Source organism: Maylandia zebra, linkage group LG4 (genome assembly GCF_041146795.1).
Source record: "Maylandia zebra isolate NMK-2024a linkage group LG4, Mzebra_GT3a, whole genome shotgun sequence".
In the NCBI taxonomy this organism is placed as follows: domain Eukaryota; kingdom Metazoa; phylum Chordata; class Actinopteri; order Cichliformes; family Cichlidae; genus Maylandia; species Maylandia zebra.
The window spans coordinates 36266642-36283561 of NC_135170.1; the positions used below are offsets into that span (position 1 = coordinate 36266642).

At 47.1% G+C, this 16920-nt stretch overlaps 1 protein-coding gene across 1 annotated transcript in view; it reads right to left on the reverse strand.

The window, feature by feature from the left end:
- The window catches only part of stx1b (syntaxin 1B), a 48941-nt gene that overhangs the window by 9418 nt on the left and 22603 nt on the right, over positions 1 to 16920 (reverse strand). Inside the window, exons 2-6 of the mRNA XM_004556498.5 lie at positions 11558 to 11632; positions 9185 to 9284; positions 4984 to 5058; positions 1392 to 1465; positions 469 to 577 (exon numbers count right to left, since the gene is read on the reverse strand). Coding sequence (XP_004556555.1) covers positions 469 to 577; positions 1392 to 1465; positions 4984 to 5058; positions 9185 to 9284; positions 11558 to 11632 — 433 coding nt within the window. The remainder of the gene's footprint in view (positions 1 to 468; positions 578 to 1391; positions 1466 to 4983; positions 5059 to 9184; positions 9285 to 11557; positions 11633 to 16920) is intronic.

Below are 16920 nucleotides of genomic sequence, written 5' to 3' on the forward strand. Positions count from 1 at the left end.
AGGTCAGCTGATGCTGCTGAGAGGAAAGTAGCTGCACGCGGCCTCTGCAGTCTGTACTGTTTATCTGTCTGCATCAGTGTGTGTGTCCCTGTGTGTGTGTTGTCCTGTGATGTTTATCAACACACTGTGTTGACCTCATTTATTATTTACAGCCATCAAACTGACTGAAACACCAACAGCTGCAGTTCCTGTGACGTCCAGCAGAGGCAGCGGTGAGCCAGCCCCACACGGACAGATGTGGGTTCAAACAGCAGCAGCTCTGATGTTTAGATTGTCATTATCTTCCATCCACAGGTTTGTGCTGCCTTTCTAGTCTCGCTGACCACTCAAAGCTTTATCTCACCTACAGCCAGTTCAGAGTCATCAAGACCTTCGAGCCTTCAGGTTGAGAGATGACCTCTGACCTCTGAACAACCATGGTGCTGACATACAGTAAGACTGCGTGTTGCTGGCGTGTTGTGTACTCACTGATCTCCAGCTGTCTCTGGATGCGGTCCTTGCAGCGGTCGCGGTACTTGGACTGCGTGGTGTTGTACTCAGTCATCACCTCCACGAACTTGCGTGACAATGTCGAGTGCTGCAGGAACACAGAACACTTTTACCTGGAGCCATAAATTCATCCACGTCTGCATTCATAAAAAACTTCTCTGCAGTTTTGTGGCTCGTTCGGCCTCCACCCTGAAATCTACACCTGTGTGTCACACATTTAGACAAAACTATAAGATGACAATAAAACAGCTTTGAAAAGCTTAAAATGCATCAAAAGCTTTGTCTCATCAGATCATGTGTGTGTGTGCGTTCAGACATAAAGCACGCACACTGCTGTCAGTGGTGTTGCAGTTCTTTTTCTCTGCCACCAGGAGGCAGCAGGGAGCAGACTGCTGGAGAGGAGTGGGGGGAGCCAGGAGCCAATGACAAAGCAGAATACTGCAGGGTCAAATTACAGACAAATCACGAGACGAGCTGCGGAGGCGAGAGGGCGCCTGGAGAACACAAATAGCACCGAGTCACATGGTTCCTGTGAGGAGGCGCACACGCTCAGTAGGACGTTAGAACAGAAAGAAGAAAGGAAGGTACAGCAGGAAGGGAGGATCCCTGAGTGGGTGACAGCACGGGGTCAAGGGTCACCGCTTGCATGAAGGGGCTGTTAACATTTCAGCTGGAAGGGCAATTAAACACAAAATAGCCTCCTAACATCCAGCAGGGGTCAGGGGTCAGGAGGAGGGCTTTCTGGCCTGTTTGAAACGGTGATGTCAAAACGAGCATATGAGGTTTCACTTGAAAGGTATGAATTTATTGTCATGCAGCTGAAACGACCCCGTACACGTGGCTTGTTTCAGAGGTCAGATGTTCCACGTCACATCTGCTCTCCTGACAAAAGCACGGCTCACCTGCGTCTTACGGATCCTGAGGTCCGCTGATGATCTGTTGAGCCCCTCCTCCTGCTCGATGCTCTGCTCGATTGCTGCGGGAAAACAAACAGAGCGAGTTCAACGCTGAAGCAAAGCTGGCAACGCAACAGACGCGCCAACGGGAAACAACGAGGGCGAACGAGGACCGAACGCCTCGCTCAGAGTTCAGCAGGTTCACTGAGAAAACCGTTAAACAGCTTCAAACTAAGGTTATCATAGTGAACTTCAACCAAAGACTGAAAGCGAGTAATTCAATATAATAACAAGACTGAATTACTGAAACCACCAAAACTCCAAACAGCAAACAGACATCTTTCATCCTTCCACCAGCGCAGCGGTTTGTGTCCAGTGTTTCTGCTAAATGTGTTTTGGCCTCTTTCAGAATTCATGCAGGAAACTGAAACTCGCTGCCTTCGTTGAGCAGCAGGGAAACACATTTTTGAAAATGTTTTTTTTCCATATGACAAATGAAAGAATGGGACAGTAAACTGACGTTAAACAGCCTGTTCACCAACACTGCCCCCCTCATCCTCACCCTGCTTCATCGCCTCAGCGCTCGAATGAAGTTGAATAATGCAACACCAAAGAAGCTCCACAGGAACAACGTCGATGTGTCAAAATCAGGTCTGTTGTCATATATTCAGGCTGAAATCTGCTTTCTCGCTGCTCTGACCGTAAACGACGTGCATGATTTGTACAGCTGGTGTTAGAGATACTTTCTAATTCTCAAACATGACCTGTGTTTATAAAAGTCCAACTTCACAGATTAAAACCTTCATTACAATCCAGAAGCTGTGACAGCAGAGGTCGACTACATGGCGTCAAAAGCTCTGTTAAGTGTAACGATGTCAAACTGAAGCAGCCTGACTGCAGTGAACACAAACACTGTTGAACCTACAAACACTAAACCTTTGGCTGCAGTAACAGGAACCGACACGTTTCTCCTCGTCTGCTGTGAACATTTGTTTGTGTTACTTCAGCACAAACTCCGCAGTAGATTGATTTGATTTAGTTATTCGTCTTAGTTTCTCTTTATATTGGGTGATTATTGCCAATTCCTTAGTGGCTTTTTGCCCACAGCATGAGAACCGCTCCTGAAGTGTGGATTTTGTAATAAGCTTGTCAGCCTGAAGGGGGCGATGCAAAGACTAGAGCTGCAGATGAACTAATGCAAGGTCAGACAGACTGAGATCTGTGAGGAATGTAAAATGAAAAGAACGTCACAGCTGGACGTTACCTCAGTGCAGTGTGTGTGCATGCGTGGACACCATGGTAACCGGCTGCAGGTCTGTCCTGTGTCATGTGACTCTGATGTGAGTTTGTCTCTGGCATTTGATGAGCTGAAATGCTTACATAATGGTTTCCACTCAGTCACTGTTCTTGTTTTAGATACAATGTGGGGACCCATGTCTGTTGGGAACACTGTGGTAATGAAGATGATGAAATCTTATGCTAGGACCTGCTTTAAGTCTCCATGAAATTAATGCAAGTTGATATCTTGTAATGTGATAAAATCACGGTGTGTGTGTGCTTCCTGGCTCGTGGCCCAGCTGCTCGCTGCTGGATCCACAATGACTCAGCAGTATCACGTAGCACTGATGGTGTGTGTGCGCGGTGTTGGTGTGCATTTGTCTGTGTGACAGTGAGATGAAAACTCGGTGAGTAAGCAACAGCTTGTGGGTCCTCGTGTGATTGAGGACGACTTTAGCATCTTTAGCTTATTTAGAAAAAAACATGTTTGTTCTTACGTAAAAATCTGTTGCAGGACTATGAGCTTCATGCTGACCACGGTCCAGGAGCATGATGAAACAGAAAATCTGACATATTGATGAACACACTGATGATTGATGTTACTGAAACAGATAGAAATAGGAAGCAGAATGTCTAAAAAAAGGAGCTTCATCCCCAAACTTTGCTCTTCTTGGTAAAAGTCCAGCAGATGAGTGAATCTTTGAATGAGGGCTTTATCGCACACATCCTGACCGCTGACATCAAAAACATAATATCGACGCGTCACGCCAGAACACCTCGTGGCGTGGATGTGCTTGCCCCACCTCTGTAAGCTCCTATGCAACTGCAGCCGGGCTTATTTCAGATGTTATTCAGGGGTACTGTCTCTTTAAAAACTGGACAGTTTCACAGTCTGAACCCACAGTCGCTCAGACACGGAGACAAAGACTTTTTAAGAACACAAATCTGCTGTGGGCAGAGCCTGTCTGTACCCATCCCTCAAACACCCCCCGAGGATGACAGATCTACAGTAGGACCTGCTGCAGTGTGTGTGTTTATAAAAACACTCGTAGCCTCGCAGGGGTTCCAGTTATAGCTTTATCTCCAGCATCAGCGCTATTCTCAGACCGCACATGTCGTCTGTGTGTTTTCACACACACATCGTTCTGGTGTGTGTGTGAGTGTGTTTCATCCTCAGGGTGTTCATATTAAAGCGGTGATGTCCTTGAACCTTCAGCATGAACTGACTCAGTAGCTTTAAGCTCGCCTGCGAGTGCGTGTGTTGCTGTACCAACGACTGCTGCTCGATATACCGCCACGCCTGTTTCTGAACATTGTCTTCTTTTGCTGAAGGTCAACAGAAAACACCGTAAACCCTCCAATAAAGCTGGACTCACATTAAAACGTCACGGGTGTAGGAATGGCGGCCCCATGAGGCGTGGCCTCCTGTGTCACCTGTTCACAGGTGAATTATTTGCTGTGAATGTCACAAAGAACTGGTCACATGTTTCACACAGGTGAGAACAAGAGAGGGGCTTTCAGAGGTCAGTGTCCAAAATATTAGGAACACACAAATAGACCAAAGATCCCGAGCGTACGACTGACTCTAAAAGTTATACTTACGTGACATCACCACTTCTGGATCGATTGTGAGCCAGCTTGGCTGTGGATCAGGGGGCGGGACAACGGCAAGCTTTACATCCTCTGACACGCGTCATTGACAGGTAATTTAAGGACCCTACTCCTCATTTCTACCTCCATCTGCATGTTCTTGGACTCTTTGATATAGCTGCTTTGCATGAATCCGTTCAGAATAATCCTTCTTTACCTTGTTCTGGGTCTTTATTTACACTTGTAAACTATCCTGCTTTTAATTGAAGAGTTTTACAGCAACCAGCAAAACTCAAACGTTCACAGACGCTGAAAATCACCTGCAAGCTGCGCGCTGAGCTCGTGTTTGACTCTGTGCTGAAACAAGCTGCTCACAGCGCACCGAAATAAGCTCTCAGGCTGCAGCACGAAGTCCTGCCTCTTCAAACAGCAGCAGGAAACGGATTCATGCTGCTGGGATGGGACAGGAATATAAATACACTCGTCCTTCAGAGATTTCCCTGAGAACCCAAACTGACTTACAGCGAGTAATGTGAACTTCTAGAGCCTCGCAGTAGATCCTGTAAAGTAATTAAAGAATGCGTCGTGAATTCACTCGGCGCTGTCTGCAGCAGGACGTCGATATAAATGGGTTTGGATACGAGCGTCTCCGCTCTGTCTGAGAAGATGCTTCCTCATCAGAGCTCCTCGCCTGCACCGTGATGTTTCCTGCAGCAGCGCCAGGACGTACCTTTTAATTTTGAGCGAACTTTATTGGCTGTCTTCTTGATGTCAGCTGTGAGGTCCTCCAACTCCTGCTTGGTCTCTGCAAAGAAAAGAACCAACACAGTGAGTTTGTGATGCCAACAGCAGAGATCTGAAGCTAAAGCTGAAACATTCTCACTCGTTAAGGCTAAAGCTTTTTTCTGATTGGCTGCAAAAAGTTTGAAGAGCGGGTGGGCGGGCTTTGTGGTCCTCTCTGACATCATAAAGATCCAACACTGTGAGCCTGTTTCCTGTCGGTGTCAGCTGCCAGCACCTGGTGTACAGGTGTTCCTGACTCAGATCTGGCCCTAACACAATAAAACGGTTGTTCTGGGTTATCATCAGGTTTTTATTATTCCTCATATTTGACGAGCTGCTATTTGTGAAACGATCATGAAAAATTATTCACGTTTGATCTCTTCAGGAAGCTTCCGGAACGCCAGAGAAAGACAAACATCTGTATTTCCCTTCATGGTTAATTTAGTTTATATTTCATATTTGATCATTTGTATTCTCTAGGATCGATCGGGTGTTTCACCATCACGAGACCTCTGCTGGATCTGACGAGGTTAAAAACAAACTGGTGTTCTGAGAGCAGCCTCTTCAAACTCCACCTGACCTCCACCTCTTCCCTTCAAACTCCCAGCGACGAGTCGGAGTTGAATTCAGAGGCTCTGATTGGCTGTTAGCTGTTTTTGCTAAGCAGCTCTTGGTTTTGTGTAGAAGCTGAGCTGTCGTGTTTGCCTCCCCCTTCACTGCTGGTGTATCGAGGCTTCCACTAAGAGTCCAATCAGGTCGATGCACGCAGTCGTGTAAGCGCTGAGGCTGGAGGAAGCAGACGAGCAGGAGGGCGTGCAGAAACATCACATCCTGTCAGCCATGATGGAGGACAGCGGAGGCAGCAGGCGCCAACTGCAGCTGCGCGCTGAGATTTACAAGCGCTGCAGCGCCGCTTGGCCTTTCCCGCCACTGACTCGCTTTACTCCTGCAGCTCTCATTAGCATGTCATGCTAAAGCTAGGGAACAGTCTGCGAGTGGGACTCGAACGTCAGCACATCCATGCCTGCAGAGGCTGCACACAGCTCAGTTTAGCCCACTGATGACCTTTTTCCACTCATTTCTGACGAGTCAGCGACTTTTTTAAAACTGCTGGTAAAGAAAAGACGTGACGCTGTAGCGGCGGCCTCAGCGAGGTCCTCTCCACGTGTGACGGTTAAACACTGACTTTACTTTTCTGTGCGGCGAGCCTGTGTCTTGAGCTGATCATAATCACTCATTTTCTGCCCCTTTGTGGTCGTCGGCCATGTTATAGACTTACAGGAAGTTGGTCTCCAACGTGACCTGAAGCTTCATCGGTTTCTTTTTATATCAAAAATCTTTCTTTACACTTTCAGGTACTTTTATTCTGAAAATCAGGACAAATTCCTACAGAATCGAGATCACAATACGTCGGTCCGATATGACGAAACGAGTGATGCCGAATTTCAACGTGTTACCATAACAACAGGAAGTTGTTGTACCTCCAGTACGCCTGAACGCAGGTGCCTCCATTTTGACTCCACAGGCTGTACATAAAAGATGGAAGTGCCCACAGTACTCTTGGGCTATGGAGGCGTGACGACGGAGGGACTGTGGATCCGTGCGGCAGCGACCCGTCAGCCACACAGAAAATCCTACTTCCTGCTCCTTCCTGATGCTGATGACGCCCAAAACAAACGTCACGTTTTATTCAGGGAGACCTGAAACCAGCGACTGAGACCACGAGCTAGTCAAGGTCACCGGTTTGTTCCTCTTCCTGTCAGGCGACGACGACGAGCGTTGGACGGATATCGGTCTGCGACGAACGAGGCCGAGCGGGGTGTTTATGAATGGGCTGTACTCCTCTGCTCTCACTACAATTCCCATCATGCATTATTCAGGCAGAAACACAGGGATGCATTTTGCATGACGGCCTGTCGGCAGCTGAGCGCGAGCTGACCCAGAACTGAGGGGGAGAAGAAGACAGAAAGCGACATGATTTCACCAGAAGGAGAAGAAGAGTCGGAGGTCAGACGAACACGAAGTGACGCTTAAAGACATCAGAGATCCCGTCTGAGCTCCAGAACCTCAGCCGCTGTCTGTACTGCAGACGTCACCGAACATCCTTTAACATTCGATCTGCTGTAGGGTTTAAAGAAGAACGTCAACGCTCTGCTTTCATGTAACCTAAAATACTTGGAGACCGTGTGGCTGCGCTCGTGTTTTAACTCTGCTTAATGTTCCTCGCCGTAAACATGTAAAGCATCACTAACATTCAGGATCCCTGTGATGTCACACGGTCATTCGCTTGCTCTGGAAACTCTGGAAACGTTCAGATTTGTTTCCGGGTTTAGTTTTGAGGAGTTTGGGACCCAGCAGATATCAGGGGTCAATAGTTATGATGCAGCAATGATTCTGCGTCGTGTAGCGTCCGTGTGCTGGGAAGAAGTCTTCAGTTAACCAGGTTTAAACTCAGATTTGTGGATTATAAAAGTCTCACAAACTCCCAGCATGCATCTGAGAGTAGCTCTGCAGCGAGGGCGCGTTTGGTCGGGGTCACCCTGTAGACGCAGCGTTTCTTCGTTAGCCCGTATCGGCGTGTAACAGCACTGACTCTCAGGTAGAGCTGCGCCCACCCGTTCCCCTTCGGTCATTTTCCTGCACAGCTCACGCCGACCGAAGGGTTTCACATGTCACCGCACACTCACAGCGTTACACACACTTACGGCGAGGCAGCCGAGGCTCGTCATCTCCTCCGAGGTTAACGTCACTTCATGCAGTTTAAACAGACTTCACAGCATGAGGGCGGGGATCAGAGGGAGCGACGGCGACGAAGGAGACGAAGACAGCGAGAGAGAGGGAGGAGAGGGTGGAGGAAAGGAAAAAGGAAAGGATGGAAAAACAGGAAAAGAACTTAAATCATGCAGCAACAAAAGAGAAAAACAGCGTGCAGACAGTCGGACAGCATGCAGAGCAAACAGAAAAGGTGCAAACATGAAGCCGCATCCTGTTCTTCAAACAGACACAGAAGGTTATAAATCATCTCCTCACGCGGCTAAACAGGAGCGGGCGGCGTGCGGGCGCTACGAGGTCACAGCAGGTGGGTCCAGCTGATGACTTACAGTCAGCTGTTCACAGTCAGCTGTTCGACACTAAAACGAGCTGCAGCACAAAGTCGCCGTTCAGCGCCTGTTTACGTTTCCTGCTGCTAGAACTTCCTCAGAGGCTCATTTTGCTCATGCACGCCATTAACCAGCATCAACTCCACATTTCATAAACCCAGGCAGTTTGCTCGTGCACGGAGACAGAAATGTCTCTGGACCTCTTCGACACCGAAGGAAACCTGACAGCAGGCGGCTTCTGTCAGGAGGATTTCAGGGGTAAAAGGCGTGGACGGCGTCTCGCCAACGAAGAGCTAAAAAGGGTCGAAGCCCGACGCGGAGCGGAACCCCTGAGGCGGAGACTCTGACGGCGCAGACGTGGCTGTCGGTGTCAGCGCTGACATTGAGTCATTGTTGCTGAGTCACAGCACGCCGTGTCGAGATTGGGACTCGCCAGGCCTCGTGCTCTCAGACCGGAGACGCTCTTATCGTCCCCCCACAGTGTCAGGACGAGCGGCGGAGCAACGGATGGGCGTGCTCAGTGGCGGTTTGCCAGCAGCGAGCTGCAGCATTCGTCAGCCAGCAGTTAACGGGATTAGAGGTCACTCTGAGGTCGGGGGTCGAGTTACTGAAGGGTTCTGACACGTGGACAGCGTTTGGAGAGCGCCCGCCGATCGACCAGCACAACCTCACACAGCTGCTGTGGCGGAGGGATACGCTGTGACGCTGCTCTTCATACCTCCTTACTTTTAACCAGTTCACGGTTCAGTCGCCTTCGTTTCTTTTATGATTTTTGAAGCTAATTTCTGACTTTTTTTTAGCAACTTCACAAAAATGAAAGTCGCCACAGCTCGGTGTTAAACTCTCGTTTGTAGCGACCATGGTAACATCACCCGAATCGTTTCTGTCCGAGCTCCTTAGATAACAGACTCCTACAGAACCGCAGATATCGCCACCTGCTGGTCACTGCATTAGTTGTACTCTGCGGCGATGGAGTCGGAAAGAAGCTGAAACTGAGACGTTTGCGAGACGTCGCGGCGGCTCCGTGAGGCTGCCTGAGGGTCTTACTTTCGTCAGGATTGGGTGCGGCCAGGATGGCGCTGTGCTGCTTCTTGACCTGCTCCACGTCCTCCGACAGCTTTTCTATACAGCCTCGGATCTCCTCCACCTGAACCAAAAACACACAAGAACAAAATCAGTCTTCAAACACGACATTTATTTCCCATCATGAACTGGTTTTAGGGCCTCAGTCAGTGATAACATTAAACCTGATCACAGCTTGTTTAAGCCAAGCTTTAGTTTTTTACAGCTTCTGTATGGGCTCGAAATGTGGTCATAAATATTTTGTACTTGTAAATCAGGATTTGTGTGTGTAAAAAAAATTTGTGTGTGGACTTAGCCAAAAAAATCCTGTAAGTTAGAAGTACGAATTTTGACCCTATTTTTCTTCCTTTCATCTGATTGGTCAATGTCATGTCAATCACAAATGTAACAATCCAATCAGAGAACAGATGGGTTTTGCTGTCGGAGGGGCGCTTTTTTTGAACTGCAGGTCCTTGAAGGGTGATACAGTTTGAAGCTGGAGGATCTCTATATAAATATCCGATAGCAGCTAGGTCCCCTAACTTTCAGCAGCTGTTGAAAGGATAAAGTTGTGGTATATCAGTGGTTAGAAACACCATTATTACTTTAGGATTAGTTTAACACAAAGTCAGGGCTGACCCAGGACCATTGCTGTGAGTCACAGTGCGCAGCATAAAAGTCCTTTCACATCGGACGCAGAATGTGCTGCTAATGCTAACTGCTAACTAAAAGCCAAGGATCCAGAATTTGCTGCTGGCTGCTGGGCTCTGTGTGGTTTTGCAGCAGCTCTACCTGTACTAGATGCACCTGCTCCTTGTCGTTTCTATCTCTGACTTTATGTGAACTACAAGAGTTTGTTTTTGCTGGTTCTTCAAATGTTCAATAAAAACATGTATGCTAATTCATAACGAAGAAAGCTTTGTAATGAAGACTGTCATTTCCAAAACACTGCCCGCCCCCACCCCGCGGTCCGCAGCGCTGGTGAAAAGGCTGTGGAAGTCCCTGTATTAAACACGTAGACCTGTGACACAAAAATCACCGAACTCGGACGACCACAGACTGTTTTCCTTCGTGGTGATGAAGGAAAACGCTGGGTTGGCATGTAAAAGAGCATTTATTCCCTTCAAGGACCTGCAGTTCAAAAAAAAGTGCCCCTCGACAGCCAAACCCATCTGTTCTCTGATTGGATCGTTACATTTGTGATTGACATGACATTGACCAATCAGATGAAAGGAAGAAAAATAGGGTCAAAATTCGTACTTGTAACTTGCAGGATTTTTTTCTAAGTCCACACACAAATCTTTTTTACACATACAAATCCTGATTTACAAGTACAAAAAGTTTATGACCACATTTTGAGCCCATACTTCTGTCGCCTGTTTCTGATGTTTTGAAGATGTTTTATGAGTTTTCGCTCACTTGATGTTTTCATGTTGATGTTTATGTTCTTCTACTCTGGGACGTCCTAATGTCCATTAACCTTTTAAGGGTGCACGCTCTGATTCGTGCAACCATTTTAAATCCTGGTAGAATTTCAACCACTTAAGCTAGCGCAATAATTTAGTTTGCATATGAAACTCAGCTCGACCCAGGTCGCGGTTCCTGTCTGCCGCACAGGTCCAAAGGTTTACTTTGTGCCTGTGTGCTTTCACTGTTGGAAACAGTTTATTTTGATGCGGTTTTTGTAAATTGTGAACAATAATATTTATATTTGTTTTTCCTGCAGTTTGTAAAAATTCTTGAATCTCAAAAATGAAACTATGAAGACACTCAGAATAAATTTCCTGTGGTTGAAACGATTTTGTGCAACTTTGCATTCTGAGGGATGAAGCTCGAAATATGTGTAAAAAAACAGAAACGACTTTTATTTTCTTGTTGTTTAATGTATTTCGTTATTATGAACTTAATGCAAACATGTCATTAAAACTTGGCGCATATTGATGTAAAGCAACTTGAAATGCTCCAAACAACGTCACTACAGCAGGTAAAGATATGAAGCTACGCTCGGGCAGACTTGGTTCTACGGTGGGCTTTAAAGGTTAATGTGATTTTGCACATCATTACTTCTTTGTCTGCTTTTGCTGATATTTTTCAACGTGCTGATGGCGTGCAGCCTGAATCCTGAGCTCGCTCCATCGCAGCCAAAACATTTTTATTTCTGTGTTTTCGGTCACGTCTGCCTCAGGACACCTTTGTGTCTTTGTTTCGGTGCAAACAGCGACCTCTGAGTAATCGTTTGTCTCAGACTGAACAGTCCCAGTGTTCCCAGCTGCTGTTTACGACCCTCACAGTGTCCAGTTCATGATTTAACCCAGTGGTCACATGACTGCCTGCAGTCACCTGAGCGCGCTGCCTCACCTGTTCGAAGAACTCGTCCATGAAGTGGTCCCTGTCCACCTGCACCACCTCCTCATCGTCGTCGCTGTCCTTTGCCTGCAGACAGGAAACATGATGTCATCGGTGTGGTGATGATGCTTCAGTGATGAAGACTGACGCTGAGGCCCACAGACGGACACACAGAGGGAAACCGCTCCGTAAAAGCAAACAGGAGGTTTCCAAGCAACCGCAGCAGGGCATCACCACGCCAACGACCGAGAAAGTAATTTTCAGTTTATTTAAATATGACATTATTGTTAAATAAAATTGAAAAATGATATAATATTTAAAGAAATAATGAAATAAAAATGTAAAGACATCAAATAAAAAATATTAAAATAAATTGAATACGACAAATATGACATATTATTGCTTCAAATAAATAAATTTAAAATTAAATAATAAATCAGCATTTTAATGAAGAAAGAGAAGGAACAACATTTAAAAATAAAGTAAATACACAAACATGTTAAAACGAAATTAAATAAAATATTAAGAAAATTAAAGAAAAACGAACACAGGGGAATAAAAAGACAGAAAAATTAATAATATTATTGAAATAGTCCAGGATGAAGATGACGATGATGGAGTTGTTTCACAGACGAACGCAGGAACATTTTATTAAACTCAGATGTTCTCCTTAGAGGAGAGAGGGACAGGTGCTTCAGGCTGAAACAGGTGTTCAGTTACACTGAATGGAATTCTGTTATTATCAATACAGACGTGTGTGTGTGTGTGTGTGTGTGTGTGTGTGTGTGTGTGTGTGTGTGTGTGTGTGTGTGTGTGTGTGTGTGTGTCCGCCGACCGCAGACGACAAAAAGCACAATCCCTGATGTTCAGTAAACTCTCTGCAGATACCCGACACACAGGCAGGTGGACAGGCTGAAGGCGGGATCAGGTTACTGTATCTATGAGGCCCATTCTTCACAATATGAAGCTCCGCCTCCATAAAACCATAAAAACTAAAGGAAGATAAAAGAAGTGAACTTTGTTTCTGTGTCAAATCTAAACCAGCACTCAGCACGTTGTTAAAGCTCCGTTAAACCCATCAAAACCTGCAGTTCCTCTGACGTCCAGCAGAGGCAGCAGCGAGTCTGTCCCTATAGACTGCCATGTTAAAATAAACGTGTTTATTTTAACATGGCATTTTTATTTTTATTTTTATTTTATTTATTTTATACGTGCAGAGATGGTGTCCCCCTGCACCCTCTGTCCTCCCCCTGCGTCACTCTGCCTCTGCAGAGGAGACTCAGTGTTTGGATTAATCAGTCCACAAACTCATTGATTACTAATGATCATGTTGTTCCAGTTTTAACTGCTGGGAAGAAGAAGAAGGTGTCACTAACATATCTATTTTTATGTTTTACAAACCAAACATTAAAGCCACTCGTCACACACGTTTCTGCCGGCACATGCCTGCCTTGAAGATGAGGCGTCACGTCTGCCTTTGCTTTCATCAGCACTGTGATTTATTTGTTTCTGCTGTAAACATGTCCTCTGAGTCCCACTCAGGTGTCTCCACCTGGCTCCGCCGCCCGCCCATAGAGGCCGTGGCAGCTTCCTCAGTCCATCCTGCCAACAGTTCTCACTGTGGGCGATGCTAATGATGTCAGCTAGCTGCAGGCCTGATACTCTCTCTCGCCTGAGCCAAAGACCCGATGCCACGGCATCAACACACACAGGAAACACACGCCGACACACCAGAGTGAGACAGGCGGACATCAGCATCGCTCTGTCCACGGACCTGAACGCTCCCAGTGTCAGGATAGACTATAGACTGTAAATAAAAGACAGACGTATCCACGATGTCACCCACTGGTTTGCAAAGGCTCATCTGGAAGCTTCAAGCCGAGTGATTCAAGCTGAACTGAAAAAGCCAGCGTTAAACCACATGATCGTAGAGTAGCCACGCCCACTCACAGGGTACCCCAACCCCCCTGTGACTGACATTTCCAAAATTAACTTAATGAGACAGCAGCTGCAGTGATGTAACACCTGACCAGGTAAAGGTGCTGAAGCTGTTTCAGACTCTCAGCGACACTGACATCACTGTCACGTCCCAGTGAAGTGCTGCTGAGGGCACAGGTCATGTTTCATTCACTCTTATTTCTTTAGCATCTTATACTGTCAGACCCTGAGGTAATACAGAGAAACCTAAACCATCATCACCCCCTGTGAGCAACAGTAGGAAGGAAAAACTCCCTTTTAACAGGAACCTGTGGCAGAAACAGGCTCAGGGAGGGGCGGGGCCATCTGCTGCGACCGGTTCAGGCTGAGGGGGAAGAGACAGGACGAGGACTCGCTGACGTGCTGACCAATCACGGCGCACTATGTTCTTCTTCCTTTAAAAACTGAGCTCTAAGACCCTCGGTAGTCCCGCCTCCTGCAGAGCGGACAAAGAGGAAGGACTTCCTCCAACAGTTACTCGAACTCTGGCGTTGTGTTTAACGGTTTAAGAAGATGTAAGTGTGTCTGTTTGGGTCCAAGAACTTCCTGGAAGCTCTCACTTACTTTTAGATCATGCAGTTAAAATCGCTGATCATGGATTCCTGCAGCGTGTTAAACATGTTACTTTGTTCATATCTGATGTGAATTTATGGAGATGAGGCTACGAACTCATCGCAGCGTCTCATCGGTCACGTTTGGGGCCGTCCTCTGCGGTTTGTAAAGCCTGACGCTGTGCAGGAAAAAGGAAAAGCTTTAGATTGAACGTACGAGCGTCTGTTCGCGACCCGCACGGCGCCGACTCCATCCTGCAGATGGTTCGTTATTCCCGATCCCCCCGGCAAAAAACACACCACATGTCTGAAACTGGGTCGCTCTACTTCTTCAAGAAAAAAACCTACAGGAGGAAAAATAATAAAAATAATAACGTGAGCATCTGCAGGCAGAAACGAGTTCATTCATCGCTTCAGCGCCGAGCCGATCGACCAGGAGACGAATTTCTCCTGAGCTCCTCTCGCTGGTTCCTCCTGATAACGAGCCGCCGGCCTTCAGGGCGAATGTTGGACACGATGCACCAATTTCATGTTTTTAAAACCGGTAAACGTCGCTGTCATCCCGCCTACGGCTGCAGTAAGGTTGTTAAAATCACTGCATTCTTCACCGATTTAAAATCATCGGATCCTTCCAGCAACGAATTTCATCAGAACGGCTGCACTGCTCCGGTCCGGAACGACGGTTTCAGGTTTTCAGGTCCAGCTCAGGGTTCGGGTTGAGGGTCTGGGGATGTTCAGTACAAACATGTACGCGTGAGATGAGGTCCCTGAAGGCATCGCGGGCGCCTCCCTGTGGAAATCCTTAACAGAGGACGTGACAGCAGAGGACTCGCTGACCTTCAAACACACCCAGGAGATAGATGCCCCCCAGCCCCACCACACACACACAGCTAAGATCAAATCTGAAACAAAAAATACATAAAATACAAAATTTCACATTTTAAACTGGCTTTTTAAGTGTAAGGCCAATAATATAAATCAAGTTATTTAAATAAATCTTTTTCCAAATATGACCCCCCCCCCCCACAAAAAAAATTCATACGTTTTATAAACTTTCTGAAATCTATCAAAGAAAATGATCCTGTAAGATTAAATATTTAATTCCAGCTTAAAAATATGTTTTATATAAAACTTCAGCCAGTCTGAAAACAGCTCCACCAGCAGCCAATCAGCATCATCCCTGCCTCCAAAACCAGCCAATCAGAGTCTGTTCCCTCGCTGCTGTTCCTCCACATCACCATCCAGTTTAGAAATGCACACACATAGAATGAGAGGTCAAAGGTCAGGGGCTGATGGAAGTCAATGGACAGAGTTTGATTAATAATCAGTGAAACGTTGTCAGCCTGCAGGTCTGCGTGTGACCCGGCCGTCAGAGGACGTGAAGGCCGTGACGGTAAACGCTGATCTGAGACCAGCAGGAAGAGGCAGGAGGTGCAACGCTGCGATGGCGGTATAAATGATGTAGCATCGCTCCTGCTCTTGTCCAGCAACTCTCAGACAGCCTGACGAGGGCGCTGCCTGTGCTGCACAGGTTGTTCCAGGAAATAGCCACAGCCGCACCTACACCGTCCCCTCTGGTGTCTGCACTGACTCAGCCGAGACAGAAACGACAGAGAGCAGATGATTGGAAGGTTGGGGGCGAGTGGGCGTGTTCTTACGTGTGTTCAGTCTGACATCACACAGACGCTAAAAACAACCAAACAACTAAAGCACCCACCCGTCTCTCACATGAGCCGATTAGCAGTTCCTGGTTTTCACTCATGGATGGGCACGGTGTTTGGTCACTGCTCAGGTGGGAGGAGCCATCATGTCCGTCTTTTATATACAGTCTGTGCTCCCCCCTCAGCAGGATATGTGGCTTCAGGGTGTTTCCACAGTTTAGCACGTGACGACCTGCAGGGCCCCGACGAGAGCGGCGCGGGGAGCTAAGGTGGGTCTTCGATGCCTTGAAACTGGAGCCTGTGAGTCAGGAAAATCCCACTGAGGGATCAGCGGTAAAATCTGGGTGAAGGAACCTTTTAATCAGATGAAATCCAGCGCTCGGTTTCTCTGCAGGGTCTCAGCTTTGAGTGTAACGAGGAGGCCGGCCCTGACTAATATCTGAACACTGTTACATAACAGCAGAGGCTGAGACACACTCGGCTGTTTTCTCCTTATCCAACCATCTGAGGAGGAGGAGGAGGAGGAGGAAGAGGCATCAGAGCACAGAGAGAGAAGAGAAAATCAGCGAAGAGGCCGAAGATCCTAAAAATAAAAAAACTGCACAAAATGCCGACCTTCACGTTTCGGTGTCGGCTCGGCTGCGATTGTGTTCTTTGGGTTTCCATGAGTTCATTTCATACAGGATTCTGTTTATTAGTTATTCATTACATAACATCCTGTTATGTCATAAACCTTAAATAAACACTGAAATGGACAAATGTGAAATATACACACACAAAAGCCAATATTTAAATAAAGCAGGCAGGCGACACACATCCGCATCAAACGAGATGTTTACGCAGCGTCGTTCATTTTTGAGTACGAACAGAAACAAGGTGGAATGAAGATGATGAAGAGGCGTCACACCAGAGAAGAACAGGAAGAGGTGAGCCCGACGCCACGTGTGGCTGAGGCGTTCACGGTCTGTTGCACGTAAACACAGAAACACGTTTCTGTGGTTTCAGAGGACGGTCAGGTGTTCCACATCATTAGCTGTGTCCCAAAACGCAGGCGGCGTCCTTCAGAGGACCCGGCCTTCTCGGTCTTCGAAGGACCCAGCCCACGTAGACCGCGATGAAGCAGGGAGTTCGCTGTTTTTGCCGGCTTGAGTGACCATTGAACCGATCGAGCTGGTGGGTAACAGAC